The sequence below is a fragment of the Hippichthys cyanospilos genome, chromosome 9 (assembly GCF_059441005.1).
Source record: "Hippichthys cyanospilos isolate Australia breed blue-spotted pipefish chromosome 9, RoL_Hcya_1.0, whole genome shotgun sequence".
Classification (NCBI taxonomy): Eukaryota; Metazoa; Chordata; class Actinopteri; order Syngnathiformes; family Syngnathidae; genus Hippichthys; species Hippichthys cyanospilos.
The window spans coordinates 12789267-12809770 of NC_142377.1; the positions used below are offsets into that span (position 1 = coordinate 12789267).

Consider the following 20504-nt stretch of genomic DNA (forward strand, 5'->3'; position numbering starts at 1 on the left):
TTTCAGCCTTAACCCTCTCGCACATTATTCAGCATGATCATCATGTGCACCATTTTGACCAACTGTATATTCATGACATTTAGCGACCCTCCAGAGTGGTCCAAACAAGTGGAGTAAGTACAACACTTCATTATTTTTGTATTTTTCCAAGTTTACTCATCTTGTCCCTTATCGCTTTATTTTGTTCTTTCTTTATTTCCAGGTACACCTTCACTGGTATCTATACATTTGAGTCACTCACAAAAATTGTGGCCCGAGGTTTCGCCATTGATGGATTCACTTTTCTGCGAGATCCATGGAACTGGCTGGATTTCATGGTCATTTCAATGGCGTAAGTATTATTTTGCTGGAAAGGAGGAATTGAAACTTTTGGGGGGTTTGCAATAGAAACCTTTTAGTGCTTTGAATGCTGGCAAAAATAGCTGAACAGAAGCAAAACAACAAAATAGCTCATGGCCTTAAAATAGCTCATTTGTTATCATTTTAGTTTTAGTCTCCTTCATCGGCTGTATGTTAAATCAGGGACTGTCCGGATGCTAGCTACACATTGTGTCTTGTTTCATTGAGTTAGCATTTTACAGAGGTTAGCATACCAAAACAAAAAACAAATTTTGCTACTGGGTGACAGTTAATGTTTCAAAATATTTGACACACAAAGTGATGCTATTTTTACACCTGTCTCAATTCAATCAATTCATAAAATCCCAAAGACATATTTTTATGTTGTTGTTTTTTCAAGAGTCAAGACATTCAAGTCCATTGATTTCAATTGCTTTCATTTTTTTTCAAGGGTTTGGCTAAAGGAGGGTTCTGAAAACGGGTGATCCTAAATGAATTAGAAACAAAAGTAATCAATTACTTTGGGTAATCAAATACTGACCTAATTGATTATTTTAGCCAATTAACCACTAAGTAATCCACTCTAGACATTGAGTGCCAAAGTAATCAATTATTTCATGTATTAAGTGCAAAAGTAAACCATTAGTTGTTTTCCTACCTTATTACATCAAGTAATTGATTACTTGAGGTACTGAAGTAATTAATACCTGAGGAACGTAAGTATAAGAGTAATTGTCTCTAGTACTTAATGACCTAAAGTAATTCCTTAATTTGTTTAGTACCATCCTGTTTAAAGCCTTCTGTAGACAAACGCTGGGGGGAAAAAAATCGACAATAAAATATAAGTATCCGAAATATAATTCAATGCCTGGACACTGAAAAAACATAAAAACTGTTTTGGGATTGATTGAATAAATGAAAGCCCAAGGTTTTCCAAACAACAAAGTATTCATTGCGCCCCCTGTAGTCTACAAACGGCATTTTATTTGATCTTGCATTTGCGTAATATGAATTGAGCAGTAAAATCCACAAGTTTTCAGTGTATTTCAAGGGAGGCCATTCTTCCCTTGCTATCACACGAAAAAACAATCATTGCAGCCGCCGCGGGCTCAGGTAACGACCGAATTACGGATCGCTTGTTTTCTGAGTTTGGCCACGTGACCTTGTCAAGCTGAGCCGTGGTTGGTCGTCATCTTAGCGCAGAGCAGCTGTGATGTTGACAGCAAACAGCAAAATGGCCGCCCTATGAAATTTTGTAATATTACGCAGAATAGCACGGTTGGACGAGTGAAGCTCCATAGAACGTATTGCTGTCAAGAAAATTACAAATTTGCCGGTTGACACCCACTTTAAATTCAGATGTTAAAAATGTTTTAGTTTTTCAATTTGGAGTCTTTCTGTATTAGCCTACAAACTATACATATATACTGCATATATGTATTAGCGACGCGCCGATTGATCGGTCACCAGTGGTGATCGGGCACTGATTCCGATCGGCCACCGATTGCGATGTTACATCTCAAACTGTGTTTAAGAATGATATGAGGAAAACCTCAAAGCCGACCACCATAATTGGATTTGATTAGATTTTACAGGCGTCCCTTTCTTCGTAAGTTTGAGCCGATCCCCCGGGTTCCACGCCTACTTTTTAGTATCGGCGTCCACCCGAACAAATGGATAATGCCGCTCGTGATGTGAGAACATTCTCTGTGGTTCCAGTCCTTGGGACGAGTGCTGAGTGCCTGTGTCTGATCCACCTTGCAGGTATATAACAGAGTTTGTAAACCTAGGCAATGTGTCAGCTCTGCGTACGTTCAGGGTTCTGAGGGCTTTGAAAACAATATCGGTTATCCCAGGTAAGAGAGACCAGGTGTTTGTGTGGGCGGGAGGGCGAGGCGCCGGGTTGATGTTAGCTGTGGTTTTGTTTGGGTGCCGACCCTTCCTCTTCCTCATTCGTCTTCCTCTTCACACGAGTCGGACTGGGCTTCGCTCCTTTCTTTCTTTCCCCCTTTCTTTCTTTCTTTCTTTCTTTCTTTCTTTCTTGCTTTCTTTCTTTCTTTCTTTCTTTCTTTCTTTCTTTCTTTCTTTCTTCCCCCTTTCTCTCCTTGTTCCTTCCTTCACTCCTTTTTTTCTTTCATCCTTGATTTCTCCATCTTTCCATCTTTTTTTCTTTCACCCTTCTTGCTTTCTCCCTTCCTTCCTTCCATCCTTCCATCCTTCCTTCTTTCCATCCTTACTGTACTCCTGCTTTCCTTTTGCTTTCTGTCTTTCTTCTTTCATTTCTTCCTTTCTTCCTTCTTTCCTCTTGCTTCTATTCTTTCGTTCCGTTTTTTCTTCTTTTCTGCCTTTGTTTTTTTTCTCCCTTTCTTTCTTCTTTCTTTGCTTGCTTCTTCCTTCACCCTTCCTTCCTTTCTTTCTTCCTTTCTTTCTTCCTTCTTTCCTTCCTTCCTTCCTTCCTTCCTTCCTTCCTTCCTTCCTTCCTTCCTTTCTTCCTTCACTCCTTTCCTCTTATTTCTTTCACGCTTCTTCCTTTCGTTTCCTTCCTTCCTTCCCTGCTGTACTCTTTTCCTTTGCTTTCTTTCCTTCTTTCTTTTTTACTTCTTTCTTTCTTTCTTTCTTTCTTTCTTTCTTTCTTTCTTTCTCAATTTCTCCCCTTGTTCCTTCCTTCCTTCCATCCTTCCTTCCGTCCTTTCTTGCTGTACTCCTGCTTTCCTTTTGCTTTCTGTATTCCTTCTGTCATTTCTTACTTCTTTCCTCTTGCTTCCTTTCTTTCCTTTCTTATTCTTCTTTCCTGCCTTTGTTTTTTTCTCCCTTTCTTTCTTATTTCCTTGTTCGCTTCTTCCTTCATCCTCCCCTCCTTCGTTCCTTCCTTCCTTCCTTCACTCCTTCTGTCCTCTTATTTCTTTCATCCTTCTTCCTTTCTTTTCCTTCCTTCCTTCATTCCTTGCTGTACTCTTTTCCCTTCCTTCCTTCCTTCCTTCCTTCCTTCCTTCCTTCCTTCCTTCCTTCCTTCCTTCCTTCCTTCCTTCCTTCCTTCCTTCCTTCCTTCCTTCCTTCCTTCCTTCCTTCCTTCCGCACTGTGGTGTCCTTTTCCTTCCCGGTCCTCGATGGTGGTGATGCCGTCGCACTCCTGCACGTCCATGCGTGCGTGTTGTTCATGTGTGTCGTGTGTGGTGTGTCATGGAGTTCTGCTCTTTGTGTCGTCCTACCTCGTTACAGATATATAACAGAGTTTGTGGACCTTGGGAATGTGTCGGCCCTCAGAACGTTCAGGGTTCTCCGAGCATTGAAAACTATTTCTGTCATTCCAGGTGAGATTCCCATTTAAACACTAAGGCTGAGCTTAGCTATTAGCCATCTTCATTGACTCATTCCTTTATTTATAAGAAGTGAATGGAACAAGTTTTTGATTTATTTACCTTTTTTTTAACTAATCAAAAATGGTAGTAATACATTTTTGATAGGCTTGGCAGTCTATTGGCAGTCGGAACATTTTAACGCCTGTGTTTGATTTCCAATGTTAATCTCTGCTCCAGTGGCCTCGGGACAATTTTTCTTGAGCCAGCTTTCCAAACTGCTCATTTTTGGGGTTGCTGAATAAAGCATTACCCCGCGACCTGTTCAGATCCATATGAGATGTTGAGATCTTTCTTTCTTTCTTTCTTTCTTTCTTTCTTTCTTTCTTTCTTTCTTTCTTTCTTTCTTTCTTTCTTTCTTTCTTTCTTTCTTTCTTTCAATGTTCTTTCCAAAGACTGACATTCCTTGAGACTGCAAAGCCTAATGTGACTGCAGATTAGTGCTGCATGATGCTTGGAAACACATGCTTTTTACAGGTTTGGCTTCAAAAGAACTAATTAGCAATTCCCAAAGCACCAAACCTTGCCTTTTTGGAGGCTCTTTTAGAAATTCCATGATAAATGAGATTATTTGAGCATGAGGCACACACACACATGTATACAGTACATATAATGTATACACACGCTTTATCTAATGCAAGAATAAATTGTTTCAAGACCTTTTCCACCATTAATGTGACCTGTACAGTATATGACGCAATAGGAAAAATCTAATCAAGATTGGAATTAAAATGAGATTATGTGGTTGCACAGGTGTCTGCCTCCTCTTATAAGTAGGGGATGTGGCCAGCCGCAAACCTGTATTAAAGTCAGCACACACCTACAGCCATTTAAAGTGCCTCTTATTAACCTCACACCAAGTTCATGTGTTCTTGTAGGGGTTACCTCCCTTACTTTTCTCTCACCTTACTTTTTAATCCAAGCATATGATTAAATGGAATAATGTTGTCACATGAACTCAACTGTAAGATGTGACTCCAGTAATGTTGACAAGAGCCTTACTAGAGCATCCAAACATAATTGTGGGCAATCAGAGACATTTAGACAGTTGCAAATGTCTGCCGACCCCCATTTAAGGTTATACGTCTCTTTAATGATGGAAAATGTTTTGAAACGTCACCAAACCTGGCATTTGAACAAGTCTGTGTAAACTTTGTATTTCCACTGTATATCACCAGTGCATACAGCAAAATCAGCTTTCAGCCTCCGCATGAGTGGGAGCAGTTAGTGGAAGCAACAGTTCTAATTCTAGTTTACAGACAGCTAACACAGTCAGCATCTTCAGCCTTGGCGTTTAAATGACCTGCATGGCACCTTTCATTGCTCCTCCTCGCTTTCCTCTCTTTCTTGTCTTCACCTCCTGCTTTGTGTCCGTGCTGTGATATGTTGAATGGAGCTTATTTTTGTTAACTTGCAACTAATAAGGGATGTTTTCCAGGCGAAATGATCTGCCACGTTGAGTGTCAGCTATTCAAATGACATTCAAGGATGGCTGATGTTTGACAAGGAATGTCATGTTAAATGTTTTACAAACTCAAAATCTCGATGTTGGTTGGGCTGTGGTTATACACCTATTTCCAAAATTACAATCACTTCTGTATTCATTTCTGCTGGTACGTGTGTAAAAATTATATACGTAAGTGACATTCAGTATATAAGAAAATATATTTTCTTCTCAAAGGAAACATCCCATGTAGCTGCAAATATTTGGTCCTTGATTGTTTTTTTTCAATCTAAAACTAGTTGAATACTGCAGATTGAATGTTTTTATACAGTGAGTATAAAAACACTCCATCCAAGTATCAGATGCCTGATGAAAAATAAAACACCTCTGCACAAGTTCTATTTTGTTCTAAGTTGTTTTCTATTCTGCACCATGGTTATAATAGTTGATGAAAACCAAGATAACGGAAGTTAAAAAAACTACACTATTTCAACAATGAGAAAAAATAGTTTTTATAAAGCAAAGGCTAACTGATACTACATCTAATATTTATACAAATAAATGAAGCTAACTATAAAGATGCTCAAAATATCCTTGCTTTTGTTTTTGTCAGTTATCATCAAACATGAGAATTCGGGGTCAATTCTAAATCTATTGATTTCTCTGCGTATTTCTGTACGTCTTTACCAGTACGGTCACTCTGAAGGGGCGATTGCTTAGCCCTCAGACTAATGTACAAGATGTGAACGAATCCAGTGCATGAGTTTAATAATTTACTAGCCGCTTTCAAAGACTGATGTCAAAGATTAGCAGATTAGATTTGTTGTCGGTCACTGTTTTTTCTAAGTTTACCCAATCGTCTGCCAATTACAACGGCACTTGCGTCACCACTATTTGCTGCCTTTTTAGACTGTGTTTACTTCTCAATACATGGCAGTTCAAAACTTCTCAGAGACTTGGGAGATTATCTTTATAACAATTTTAGGGGGACTTCAGCCCCCCTAAACAAGGCCTAAATACGCTCGTTTATACAAATAAGCAAGGCCAACCAGTCATTTAAAATTTGTCATTTATTTTACTATACAATACTTAATAACATTTTAAAAAATTTACATATAAATGTATGTATATATATATATATATATATATATATATATATATATATATATATATATATATATATATATATATATATATATATATATATTATTTTGCGCTTGACAAATTTGTATTTAAAATCTAAAGCAAATTAAATTAAGGTATACAAAATTGAAAAAACATGCTCTAAAATTACAATTTAATTGAACAAAATTAAAAAAAACAACAACAAAAAAAACTTCCACACTAAAAAGAAAGTATAATAAATAATCCAAAACGAATGTAACCTTGTTGTGCTCCTTTGAAAAGCAATATGGGTTTAAGACGATTTCCTGAGCCAAACTGGGGATGCTGAGAGGCAGGACTGCATGCAGTCACCCCTGCGTTCACATTTGAAGCCAACTCAGCCACAAGCTACACTTTTATTGTTTCCGCTTACATTATTTATGGTTAAAAATCTGAGCTTTCCACTTTGGATGCTAAATACTGTATGTTTCAAAGCCAGACAGGATTCTGAGCTTCATGTAATTTGTGTGAGTTTTTTTTGTTTTTTTTTCGCGTGAATGTATGTGTGAGCGTTCCCGGTTTCCGTGTACTTGTGCACATGTGTGTATGTGTGCGCTTTGCGTGTGTTGCCAGGCCTCAAGACCATCGTAGGCGCCCTGATCCAGTCGGTGAAGAAGCTCTCGGACGTGATGATCCTGACCGTCTTCTGCCTCAGTGTCTTCGCACTGATTGGACTGCAGCTCTTCATGGGGAACCTGCGGCAAAAATGCGTCTTTTGGCCTGTCAACACCACCAACATGTACCTGTCCAATGGCTCCAAGGGCTTTGACTGGGATGAATACATCATGAATGAAAGTGAGCCATGACGTCCCTGTTACTTCATGAAATAACATTGCATCAATATGGAAACCACTTATTGTAATTATTTTAATTATTTTCCCTCCAGTAGGCTATCATTGTCCTATTTTTGGTCACGCATTTCTTGTGTTTATCCTCCCGCAGCCAACTTCTACTTTTACCCTGGTCAGGGGGATGCATTGTTATGTGGAAATAGTTCAGATTCGGGGTAAGTTGATATTTCTGTCTCTTGGAGGGGTGGGGGATTTCCCCAACATAAAAAAATAGTTACTCAGTTATCAGAAGAACTTCGGTTGATGCAGTTTATTACCCCAAAAATATTAGATGTCGGAATCTTTGACTCACAAGTTGATTCGATTCAATTTTGATTTTTAGATCATCTATTTAATTCAGTATCAGACATTCAAAACTCTTAAAATGATGTGATTGAGAGTGATTTCTGCTTCAACCTATAGATGTGCAAAGATTGGTCATGATCTACTCCAGTCTGCTTTGCAAAGCAGAATGACAAATGGAGACATTTAATTGTCTTTTTTTTCAAAACATTTATTAAATTGAATTGTAAAGAAAGTACATGTGGAGCACAACTGCTACTTTATTCTTTATTTTCATTCATTGACGCACCAAACACGAGAGTTGCAGACGGAAGCCTTGTCATTTGATAAGAGACGTGATTGACCATGTATTGCGATCAAGTAAAATATTACAGTCTTCTTCATACTTCCTGATTTGTCAGCTCTTCTAGATTGATAGAATGCCACATTGATTAGATACTTATTAACGTTTAATGCTCACCTTTTTTCTGACATCTGACTGTGCTGTGTTTTGTGCTCTTCTTTCAGACGATGTCCTGAGGGGTTTACGTGTATGAAAGCTGGAAGGAACCCCAACTACGGTTACACCAGTTTTGACAGCTTTGGATGGGCCTTCCTTACCCTCTTTCGTCTAATGACCCAAGACTTCTGGGAAAATCTCTACATGCTGGTAATAAAGCAGTGTTCTGTCCCCATAAATGTGAGCATGAAGGGTCTGCTGTGTCAATATGTGCCCTGTAATTGATTGATGACCAAATCAGGGTGCATTCAACGTTCTTGTCAAGAAGGTCACGGATCAAACAGTGTTCCTGAGATTTTATCCTACATCTCAGAGTCCTTTAGCTGTCAGTCAGTTACTTGGTTTTTAATCTTTTAAATCTTCTCCTGGCGCCATCTGTGTTTTGTGTCAGACTCTGCGCGCGGCGGGAAAGACCTACATGATCTTCTTTGTGCTGGTCATCTTTGTGGGCTCCTTCTATCTTGTCAACCTCATCTTGGCTGTGGTGGCCATGGCCTACGAGGAGCAGAACCAGGCCACCATTGAAGAGGCTGAGCAAAAGGAGGCTGAATTCAAAGCTATGTTGGAGCAGCTCAAAAAGCAGCAGGAAGAAACACAGGTCGGTGCGGTATGTCTTGTACACATCTACGGAGGTTCGCATTTGAAGTGAATTATGGGCTTTTATTCCATTCAGGCTGCGGCCATGGTGACATCTGCGGGCACTGTATCAGAGGTGGCATTGGAGGATGAGGGAGGGGGTCATCTGTCCCGCAGTTCCTCTGAGGTCTCTAAGCTGAGCTCCAAGAGTGCCAAGGAGCGTCGCAATCGCAAGAAGAAATGGCGGCAGAAAGAGCAGGAGAAAGAGAAGGGCGACAGCGAGAAAGTTGTCAAGTCCGAGTCAGATGATGGAAGCAAGAGAAGTACCCTTCGTTTCCCGGGAAGCCGTCTGGGCAGGAAGACATCCATCATGAACCAGGTAAAGTACAAATTAATATACTGTAAAATGTGTATGATTTCATATTTATTTCTCTAATAAGATCCTATACAAGAGTAGTGCCAATAAATCTTAATAAGATCATTATTTCCCCTGTTTGATCGGTACTGTAGTATTTATTCAAGAGTATGTGCGTGCATTGGGGAAGGTAAGAAACTCTCCCCGATGCACATACTGTTTACGATTGAAATCTTTAGAAATGAGTGTTTGCGCCAACAGCCAACTTCTTGAACAATCGAAGCGGCTTTTATCATTCCCCTTAAATTCAGTGCAGCTAGTGTGTGAAAAGTGCTCTAAAATTAATAACGGTTTTTGAAGTTTGCCTTTGTAGCTGTGGTTGTGGAGTAGCTAGCTTGAGTATTTGCGACTCAACATCGACCGGCATTAAAAACCACTAAGAAACCAATTACACTGCAATTGTATGACACGGAACAAGTCTCAAGTGTTAGCATTAGCCGCCAACTATGCATATGGTGCATTCAACCATTTCAAACTCATACAGAAAACGAGTCTGTCAATGCATTAAATGTTCATAAGCTCGACAAAGTTGTGGGGGCTTCTTATCAATCTATAAAAGCTGTGATATATCAAGAATTTGATTTTTTATTAATTGTTTTATAATATATACATAAATTATTTTACTTATTAATTACTTACTGTAATTAGTCCCCTTTACAGTCTGTTCCTGAAGTGGTTTCGCGAGTCGTTTGCGAAGACACTTTGTCCTTTTTTGTTTCGGTTTTCTGCCAAGTGTTTCTCATGTTCAGTTTTCAGTTTCATACATTTATATGCAGGAATACCCGGGAAAATAATTATCACGTGGCTCAATGCTAATACCATTGGATGAAGCAAGCATTTCTGCACTGTACAGGCGTATTCTTCTTGACTCTACTTCATATCTATGTGTTATGTCACTCGCCCTCTTTTTTTCCAAATCTAACATTTACAAATTTCCATCTGTTTGTCTGTGTGTCCCTCCGCAGTCCCTCCTGAGCATCCCGGGCTCGCCCTTCATGTCCCGCCACAACAGCCGCAGCAGCATCTTCAGCTTCAAAGGCCGCTCCAAGGACATGGGCTCGGAAAACGAGTTTGCAGACGACGAGCACAGTACAGTGGAGGAAAGCGAGGACCGCCGAGGATCCCTGTTCATCCCTTTCCGCCGGAACAGCTACAGCGGCTACAGCCAAGGCTCGTCCCGCATTCATCCGCTGGCGCCTCACTCAGGAGGGAAGAGGAACAGCACGGTGGACTGCAATGGCGTGGTGTCTCTCATCGGCCCGGGGCCTGGCAGACGGCTTCTGCCTGAGGTGAAAATAGATAAGGCAGCCACTGATGACAGTGTAAGGACGTCCATGGGACACCGGTACAGTTTAGGCATGATGGTGGTGGCCTCCAGCTCCGCAGCTTCTCCTTCACAGCCTCCTCTCCCCTTGGCGATTGCTCCTCTCTCTCCTAAATTCTCTAGTCTCCTTTTCTTCCACTTCCGACGTGAATTCTTTCAAGCGTATCTACATCTCCCAAGCCGTGCTATCATTTAATCTGATTGGATCGCTTAAACTGATCGAATGCCCTTTTCGGGATGTCCTCTAATAGAGAAAGCGTAAAGCAGCTACAACAGTTTCATTGGTTGCTAAGGATAGTCATTAACATACAACCACATTAGAATATACCAGTAAGTGGAAAGTTAAACAGGCGCTTGGTGGGTTGCACCATATTTCACATGTAGTGCCGTACACATTCAGGATAGCCAAATCCAATCCTCAATATTAATTTCTGTCAATTCCTGATCCTCCAGAATGGTAAACATGTTTAACCGTAACAATAACAGCTCAGATTCTCGATCTTGAGCTCTATGGCGGCTTTTGCTAGTGTGGTGGTTCCCATGGCTGGAATGACTTGTGAATTCAGCGCCAGAGTCTGCTGAGCAAACAGCAGTTCCACTTTTAAGTTGAATGAAGGGCAAAAAAATTCATTACAGCGGGTATGAAAAATATTCAGACACTTTAAAATATTCCCTCTTTTTATCATTGCAGACCAAAAAAAAAATTGTGGCATAGTCCAATTTATTTGACTTTTTAAAAATTGTCAGCTGACTATTAATTTGCTCTTGTTCTGAACGTGAGGATTGGGTTTTTCAAGGCTGGGGTGCATTTAGGTCTAATGGATTGCAGGCTGTTTGGCCACCCGGAAATTCCTAAATGATTTGCCTCATCAACTTTAATAGTAAGCTGTCTGTAGCAGTTTATCAAATCAAATTGAAAATATAAACATTATTTTATTGCTTTCTTGACTGATTTTGGGGTGTTTAGTAAGTGAGTCAAAATTTTTAAAGTGGCCCCCAAACGAAAAAGTTTGGAAACCCCTCGTGTAGATTAACGAGGAATAAAATGATTTTCTTTTTAATGTCAAATTGCTGCAATGAAACAAAGAGTGAAACATTTAAAGGGATCTGAATACTTTCCATACCCTCGTGTAATTACAAGCTCTGTTGATTTATTCTCCATTACTTTGTATTTTAAGAGGAATAATATAAGGAGATTCATTCATAATCTGTCTAGCTGCACATAGGTGTCGAACTCCAGTCCTGGAGGGCCGGTGTCCTGCATGTTTTACAGTTTTCTCTCTTCAACACACCTGATTCATATGATTAGCTCATTAGCAAGCGCTGCGGGGAAAATGATCCTAATCCAGAGCTTGTTAACGAGCTAATCATTTGTATCAGGTGTGTTTGAGAGAGAAGGTCGGAAAACATGCAGGAGCCCGGGCCTCGAGGACCGGGTCTTGGTCCCTCTTTTGTTATCTCTCTTTGTACCTTCTTTCCCTTCCTGCTCTCCTCTCCTTAGGCCGTCCCATTACATTTTCTTCAGTTATCCACGGCTGCTGAACCACTGGATGGTGCAAGATGAATACCGATTCTTCCCCTTTATGAGAATATCCCCGCTCATTCTAGCTAGCATGATAAGAGCTCGGTTGTAGCCAACATTTTCTTTTTTTTAACCTCTCTACAGATGTAGCATGGTACAACGGCAAATAATGTCTTGAATTCCTCTCTTGACATGACCTGCATGCTGTTGCATGTAGACTGTCGTTATGTTCTGTTTCGGAAATGACTCAATTAAGACACGTCGAGGGTTTCTCTAGTGCTATAAAGGTATCATTTGTAGTCACTTGATTAAGCTCTCGCCATCATCGATCCACAAATGACACTCAGTAACACAAGGAGCTGCGTCTAAGCTCCTTGTGCTTTTTATGATAATAATGGATCCGTTTGTAGAAACGTATCAATGGCTATGAAAGAGCCACACTAAGCAAGCTGTCATCTTACGTTCAAAACGTCAAACAATTTCTTGTCATTTTGACCCGATCCTTTGGAGTCTGAAAATGCAAGTTCGTGTTTCTTTCCTTATTTTATGATTGAGATGCATATTTCCTGACAATGTGCTGCTGCCCCCTGCTTCGGAGTGTGAAATTTGATGCGTTAGCTTGTTCGAATTACTCACAAATTTGTACCTTTCATTAGGACTCGTGGGCCAAAACTACTGATGGAAATTAATCGATAAATAAAAGGAAATATTACCCTGCCGACGATTAAGCAAAATGATACACTAGTTTAAATGAGATGCTTTAATTAAGTTAGGGAACTTGAAACAACGCTTCGGTGGTTCCGTAATAGGGAAAGCACTTCTCTGTTAACGTGTGTTTTTTCATTCGTGCCTGTTTTTGTCTTTCTTTTCTGAGTACAGACTACAGATGTGGAAATTAAGAAGAAGCACTCTGGTTCTCTCATGGTCTCTGTGGATCAGCTCAACTCCTCCTTCAAAGGAAAAGACCGCGCCAACAGTCAGATGAGCGTAGTCACCAACACTCTTTTAGAGGGTATACAATCTTGCATACCTTCATTCTACTCCATGAATGGGCGAGTGTAGTGGTTCTCAACCTCTTGTAGGAAATATTTTTCAGCCAAGCACCCCATAACCACCACAAGGCATTTTCGGATGGAAAAAAAAAGTTTTAAAACAGAGTGCTGTGCCATACCTTTCGAATATAGTAAAATCCGCAACTACATTACTCGTGGTATCTCTTGGCGTATTTTATTCGACAACTGCAGAAGATACTGTAGATTGTGTAAGGAAAATTCTGTTACTACTGACAATGTGCATCCATATAAAACTTCACCAAATCAAGGCATATAATGTCTTGAAAATGTGTCATTGTAACATAATTAAGCAAAGGTTGCATCATGTTCCAATTAATTAGCTTTTAATTTAAAAAGAAAATGTATTGTTCCTCTTATGGCATTCATTCAACGCATTCAATCCAAAATAGGTTTAAAGTTCCAAATCACACATGAGTTTTGTAGATTAAAAAGTAATTTGAGATTTTTTTTTTTTTTTTTTTGCTCACTCATTTCTCACTTCTGCACTTCCATTTTGGTAATTTCCACAGAATTGGAAGAATCGCAGAGAAAGTGCCCCCCCTGTTGGTACAAATTTGCCAACACGTTCCTAATCTGGGAGTGCCATCCCCATTGGCTGAAGATCAAGCATATAGTCTACTTGATCGTCATGGACCCGTTTGTCGACTTGGCTATCACCATCTGCATCGTCCTCAACACGCTTTTCATGGCCATGGAGCACTATCCTATGACAGACCACTTTCAGGAAGTCCTCTCCACAGGCAATCTGGTGAGAAGAAACACGTTTTGTATTCCTTCTGAACTGGCCCACCGCCCAGTTTGAGAAATATTACAAGAATTGCCCCTTCCACGCATGCGTCAATTTGGTATGTGCACTTAAATGTACACATATATAGTGTATATAGGGCTTTGATGGTGCCTCATTAAAAATGTAGTTGAGTTTTAATGTAGCCCGTCCACATACTCTCCAACTCATCACCCCCACTGATGTCGGGCTCCAATTTCCGCTGTGTCTTGCTTACCTCAACTTCTGCTCAAATGTCCTAGTTATACACAAATACCAAGCACTCAGTAAGCTTTGAAATAATGAAAAACACCACCACCAGGTAGGTAGGTGACCGGACTGAGTCTGTTTTTGGCTGTCGGTTAGCAACGTAGAACAGCTTTCTTTTGGCAAAAGCCCTGACTCAGTGTCGGTACAGGAAATTAGGTCAGCTTGGTAGGGGATGGTGCAGTATGAGTCACTGGGTGTTCCCTTCGCCACATAATTGTCTACTTGATGTCAAATTTGATAAAGGTTCAGTGTACACATTTTGCTAAATGTGATTTTGGTGACAAGAGTTTTACATTGCTTTTTCAGCTGGTATAAGGTCTTAGCAAATCCTAAACCATTATTATTGCCACTCAGTTTTTCTGTAGTGCAACAACTAATGCACTGACATGCATGTTTCAAGTGTTCTTGTAGGCCTTTGTCAACAAGTAGTTAGTAGCGTCAAATCACATTTTTTTAAAAACTGGATCTTTATTTTTGTGCAATCACAATGTTTCTCATGTGGAATGCAAAAATAGTGCACCTATACAGAAGGAAATCAAACTGTTCTGCTAGGTGGAAATGGGACTTGACCCAAATTTAATGGGATGAATAAAAGGTGTGTCAGAAAAAATCCAGGCCCATTTTCATGAAGGTTGCTGATAACAGTATTTGAAATATTCTAGTGTTTCAAAGATTCTTCTTTGATCCTCAACAGTCAACCACACCTTCAAAAACAGGTCCCCTTGAGAAAACCGAATATGTGTTTTGTTTCATGATGAAACTGAACTTTTCAGCATTTTTCTTTGACAAATAATTGGCAATAATTTGAGTGATTTTCTCTGTTGGTCTGCAGGTTTTCACGGGCATCTTCGCTGGGGAGATGTTTGCCAAACTGGTAGCCATGGATCCCTACTATTACTTTCAGGAAGGCTGGAATTGTTTTGATGGTTTCATCGTGACACTGAGTTTAGTGGAGCTGGGACTCCAGGATGTGGAAGGTCTGTCAGTGCTCAGGTCCTTTCGATTGGTAAGTGAATGCTTTGCGCTGGACATCTTTTCTGACCATGATTCGACTTTTTGAGTGATGCAGATATGTTTCACAGTTCAAATATTGAAGTCATTCCGTTGGTCTCTTGCAGTTGAGAGTGTTCAAACTTGCCAAATCTTGGCCCACACTCAACATGCTGATCAAGATCATTGGTAATTCGGTGGGGGCGCTGGGTAATCTGACCCTGGTGCTGGCCATCATTGTTTTCATCTTCGCTGTGGTGGGCATGCAACTGTTTGGCAAAAACTACAAGGACTGCGTGTGTAAGATTGCAGATACCTGCAAACTGCCTCGCTGGCACATGCATGACTTCTTCCACTCCTTCCTGATTGTTTTTCGAGTGTTGTGTGGGGAGTGGATTGAGACCATGTGGGATTGTATGGAGGTGGCAGGACAGACAATGTGCCTCACAGTCTTCATGATGGTAATGGTCATCGGGAACTTGGTGGTAAGTCCAACAACAACAAAAATCGCAATCACGTCAAAGCTTTTAAAAGAAAGACACCTATTGACGTTTCCATCATCCGTAGGTTTTGAACCTGTTCCTGGCTTTGCTGCTGAGCTCATTCAGCGCCGACAACCTCGCCGCCACAGATGACGATGGCGAGCCCAACAATCTCCAGCTTGCTGTTGCTCGCATTAAGTTTGGCATTGCCTGGGTCAAGGCGCACGTGCGTGTCTTTGTTGCGACGGTGCTCAAAAAGGTATGCTAAAACAAAGTGCATGAAAGCCCACACGCAGCGGCAGCACTTCCTCACTCATGAAAATGGCAAAAAAAAAAAGAAAAAGTCCATGCAATGTAAAGCAGTGACAGAAAGTGTCATAAACACTGATGGTCGACATATATTTCTGAGGGAAAAAAAAAAAAAACACAAAGCACTGAAGCTGCAAAAAGCACAAAGTGGTAAGAGACCACTGCATATCAAAAAGAATGATGAGGGTAAAATTACTTTGATTTTTTTATTAAACTACAATAAATGGTCGATCCAGTCACTTACTATGTTTACAATACCTAATCAAATAACTAGGCTTCTGTTTTCCATTCTAGTGGTTGATATGTCAGAAAATCACATAAGTCCTAGTTAATGCTGAAAAAGGTAACAAATGTTAACAACGTAAAAAAAGCATTTTATAATTTGATTGGGCTCTGATAGCGAAATAATTTCAGCCCTTCTGTGTACACGAGGACTAATGTTTCGTCCAGGTTCCTGACTTTTTTGCCACTCTGACTTGCAGCCTGTTGAGGATGAACAAAAACCTCTGGATGAAATGTACGAGAAAAAGCTCAACTGCATTGCCAACCACTCGGTGGATATCAACCGTGACTTGGATTATGCTAAAAATGGCAACGGCACCACCAGCGGCATTGGGAGTAGCGTTGGGAAGTACATGATTGATGAAGATTACATGTCCTTCATCCACAACCCCAACCTGACTGTGTGCGTTCCGATCGCCGTCGGGGAGTCGGACTTTGAGAACCTTAACACAGAGGACTTCAGCAGTGAATCGGATGTGGAGAACAGCAAGGATGTAAGTAGCACTGATCAATGTGAGAACTGACAGCACATAGTGGGTTCACCTATTTGCAGATTTCTCTCCATTATTCTTAAGTGCCTCAAGCCAGCCAGGAAACATAGAAAGACAGACTGACAAGGTACACAGGACAACAAGACCAGGAGTAGCACAAGGAGATCTTTGAAGACAAAAAAAAAAAAAAAACGACTCTTCAGCCATGCCCCAACAGGGGCATAGCATAAGCCTGGACAAAAAATAATTTAGATACCACATTTTATGTATTTATTTATACATATACAAATGAGAGCGAGTGCAGGAGCAATTTTAAATGCAGTTTTTTGCTGACAATTTCAAATTGCAAAGTGCAGCACCACTTGCTCATGAATTGAATTCGTTCGGTGTTTGTGCAGACTTTTAAATTAGTAGTGTGCATGTTTTTCATGAAAATCATTCATTCTTGTGAAAGCTGATGGCCTAGTCTACAGGGTTTTTCTAAATCTTTGACCACATTTCGTTGGAATGACCTCAAATTTTCACAAAAATTCACCAATTCCTACAATGTAGATGACTCATCACTAATTTTTAATTTATTGAGTGATTCACATGATCCAAAAGTTCAAAGCTTACTCATTTGCTCATTCAAGAATTCAAATTTTTCCAATATATTCTCACCCAAAATTCAAAACATTTCCAAGGGACACCCTCAAAATAAATTGATTCAGTTCCTATTTGAAGATTAAATCATTGTCACATTCAACTCACCTATGTAATTATTTTTAACGTGACCAAAATCCTTACTTATCAAAATTGCATAATCATCATCATAAAATACCCACAAAAATGTAAATATTTCAATTTCAGTTCAATATACTGATGACAAAATGTCCTTCTCTTTATCATTTAAATACCAAAAAATATTCCAGTTTCAACACGTTCACCTCATTCCAGGTTATTGTACATCATTCCAAATGATTCCACGTTTTTCATTCAGCCCTTCAGCCTTTCACACGCAATTTCATTAAGAATTGCATCCTCTAGTTATTAGAGCGATTCTTTCTATTGGTGCCGTCATCGTATTCAATATAAACAATCATCCTTGCTGGATATGATTTATGAATGGCTAACAATAACAATATTAAAGCATACATTTAATTGCTCGCTTTTGATTATATGCTAAAAGCTTCAGGGTTGCGAGTCACGGCGAGGATGCATCACTCTGCTGTGCATTACTATAACACTTACATCATAGCGGTAATAAATCAAGTGATTCATACAAACACATACCGGCCCTATTAAAATGACTGTACTCTCAGGCCGCTTAAGTGTCAGTGTTTGTGCTTCCCTTCTAGCTGGATGACACCAGTTCATCCGAGGGCAGCACAATAGACATTAAGCCTGACGTGGAGGAGGTGGCAGTCGTTGAGGTGGTGGAGGAGTACCTTGACCCAGAGGCCTGCTGGACAGATGGTACGTGTTATTAACACCATCCCGAAGATTGATCGCCCATTTCGATAACGCGCGTTGCCTCGTTCGCCAACTGATTTGTCATCCAGAATGCGTGGCCAAATACAAGTGCTGTGATGTTCCCATCACTCATGGCTGGGGCAAGCACTGGTGGTTCCTGAGGAAGACCTGCTATCTGATAGTGGAACATAACTGGTTTGAAACACTCATCATCTTCATGATCTTACTCAGCAGTGGAGCTCTGGTAAGATCATCATTAGAGCTGTCGCTATTGAATCTTTTTCAAATCAATTATCTTAGTGCTTAGTCCATTGAATCCAGTAATCGCACCTGCCAGCCCCCCGATTTTTTTTTAATCAATCTACAAAGGTTGTACGTGAGTTAAAGTGAGTGGATATAACTACTGATTATTTATCATCTTTGTACATTATATGTGTAATAGTAATGAACGTCATGGATTCAGAAGGGTGATATTTCCCCCCTATCAAATTTGACTGACACACTACTGTCACTTTTTTTTCCCCGACAGTTTTACCAAATAGGACAAGTGATATTTCTTTAATTGAAGAATGGAAAACTGTCCCTTCGAATCAAATAAAGGAATGCTTTGAATGGCAAGGTCAAATGCTCTCATAAGATTAACGGAAAACGAATCCTTTATTTGAGATGTAAAAGGAAGACCAGCTCTTCCTTTTCTTCTGCGGCTGCTTCCTATACAGAATGATTGTTGCTAATGGAAAGCCAAGCGCCTTAATGCACCAACCTTTCATCCGACAAAATCCAGCTTAGCGTTGCAGCTTTCCGAAGCGAGAAGGCCCGTGGCCAAATGAAAACACTTAAATGCTGTAGAATGTTCACTTGCAGCGCTTGAAAAAAAACGCCACAAAGTTGGTCTTCGTTCCACTTTCCTCATAATATTAATAAAAATGAATAATAGCAAACCCACAGCGGAAATGCAAACAAGCTATCAAACTATTTTCAATGAATGTAACAGTTTAGACATGAAAACATCTGTGTTGCTTTGCAGGCATTTGAAGATGTCTACATTGAGCAGAGGAAGACCATTCGTATTATTCTGGAGTATGCCGATCGGGTTTTCACCTATATTTTCATTCTGGAGATGTTGCTAAAGTGGGTGGCATACGGCTTTGTCAAGTACTTCACTAACGCCTGGTGCTGGCTTGACTTCTTCATTGTGGATGTAAGTGCTTTTTGTGTTCTTCCAAAAATCCACATTGTAGACGATATACTGTTTTGTTTTAGTAATGTACTTGTTTACTGTAGCTGTGGATTGTGTTGTTGTCTTACCTAAATATTACATGTTATGATTTTTTTTTGGAGTGTTGAATATTTTTGCAAAAAATACGTCCCAACTTGTCCCCACATTCCAAAATTCTCAAGGGTAAGAGGCCACAGAGTACCAATAGCAGACAGCAAAAGGAACCGGAAGTCACTGAAAGGCAAACATGTATTTTCTTCCATTTTATCTCATTCAATGCATTTCATGTTCTCAGTCAGATTCTGACAAATGTCTCACAATTTACCAGAGTAAGTACTGACAAAAAGTCCTTCAATCCATTCGCATTGACGCTAAAAAATTGTGAGACTCTGCTTCATCAGAATCTGACCAAGAAACCACAAAGCATGGAATGTGAGGCAATAGAATGAAGGACGAAAGGTCCTTCAATCCTGACTCTGAAAAGTTATGAGACTGACTCAGATTTATTAGAATTTAACAAGAAAATGTTGCACGTCGAATGGAAGAAAATGGAAGGAAAGACTGTCAACATTCCTGTGTCATATCTCCATCCACTGCTGGCAAGTATGGTTGCGCTTACGTTGTCTCGACAAATAGGTTCCCCGAGCTATTATAAGAACAAGAAATGCATTTGGGTGCAGTTTTGGTTGATAACCCATGTATATTTTCCTTCTCAGCACCACAGGTACACTTCATCGAAACATGTGATGTTGTGGGCTTACTAACAGGCCTTTTAACTTCAAAACTAGAAGTAGTTAATAATAATAATATGTTGTTGTTGTTTTTTTTCAATACTAATGCTGATTATGAGTGGTCAAGGAGGCCAGTCAATAGAGCCAATATTCTGTTTCAGTGAAAATGAAAAAAAAGGTTTAATGTATTTAATCATATTTATTGATCCACTTTCAAACTGCATAGTTGCTTATTTTTTGTTTAATCTTAGAATGTATACATAGTGGTGTTCAAATTCTAATGAAACGGTCAATGAGCTCCCAGTATCAGTGGCATGCCCGGCAAATTAAAACTAACTAGTAGCTAGTTTTCTGCAGTACATGCTGATATTTGTCAAGATAATTGGCCCAGATGATAATTAGCATCTAGTATTTTAGCTTTATTTTGGGGGGTTGAAGTTCTGAGGGGTCACCATATTGGGAAGCCATAAAATTCAAATGTCAAGTTGAATGTTTTGTCGCTGAAGGGCCCGTCTCATTTTAATGCGACTCTCTGCTATAATGTCTTCTCTCTCACAGCAGGTGCCTCTACTCTATGCACTTTAAGTTAAGCGTGACAGAGGGTCTTGTTTGAGGGTCCATGGTAAGGCTTGCGTTGCAGTGCTGGGATTCTCACAGGTTCTTCTGTGCC

At 39.9% G+C, this 20504-nt stretch overlaps 1 protein-coding gene across 1 annotated transcript in view; it reads left to right on the forward strand.

Moving 5' to 3' along the window:
* Positions 1-20504, forward strand: part of scn8ab (sodium channel, voltage gated, type VIII, alpha subunit b) — a 41096-nt gene that overhangs the window by 13069 nt on the left and 7523 nt on the right. Inside the window, exons 4-21 of the mRNA XM_088424457.1 lie at positions 24-113; positions 203-331; positions 3559-3650; positions 6877-7098; positions 7246-7309; positions 7944-8085; positions 8327-8533; positions 8609-8890; positions 9892-10215; positions 12652-12784; positions 13355-13593; positions 14711-14884; positions 14997-15353; positions 15436-15609; positions 16142-16435; positions 17770-17887; positions 17974-18128; positions 18912-19085. Of these exons, the coding sequence (XP_088280583.1) occupies positions 24-113; positions 203-331; positions 3559-3650; positions 6877-7098; positions 7246-7309; positions 7944-8085; positions 8327-8533; positions 8609-8890; positions 9892-10215; positions 12652-12784; positions 13355-13593; positions 14711-14884; positions 14997-15353; positions 15436-15609; positions 16142-16435; positions 17770-17887; positions 17974-18128; positions 18912-19085 (3370 nt within the window). The remainder of the gene's footprint in view (positions 1-23; positions 114-202; positions 332-3558; positions 3651-6876; positions 7099-7245; positions 7310-7943; positions 8086-8326; positions 8534-8608; positions 8891-9891; positions 10216-12651; positions 12785-13354; positions 13594-14710; positions 14885-14996; positions 15354-15435; positions 15610-16141; positions 16436-17769; positions 17888-17973; positions 18129-18911; positions 19086-20504) is intronic.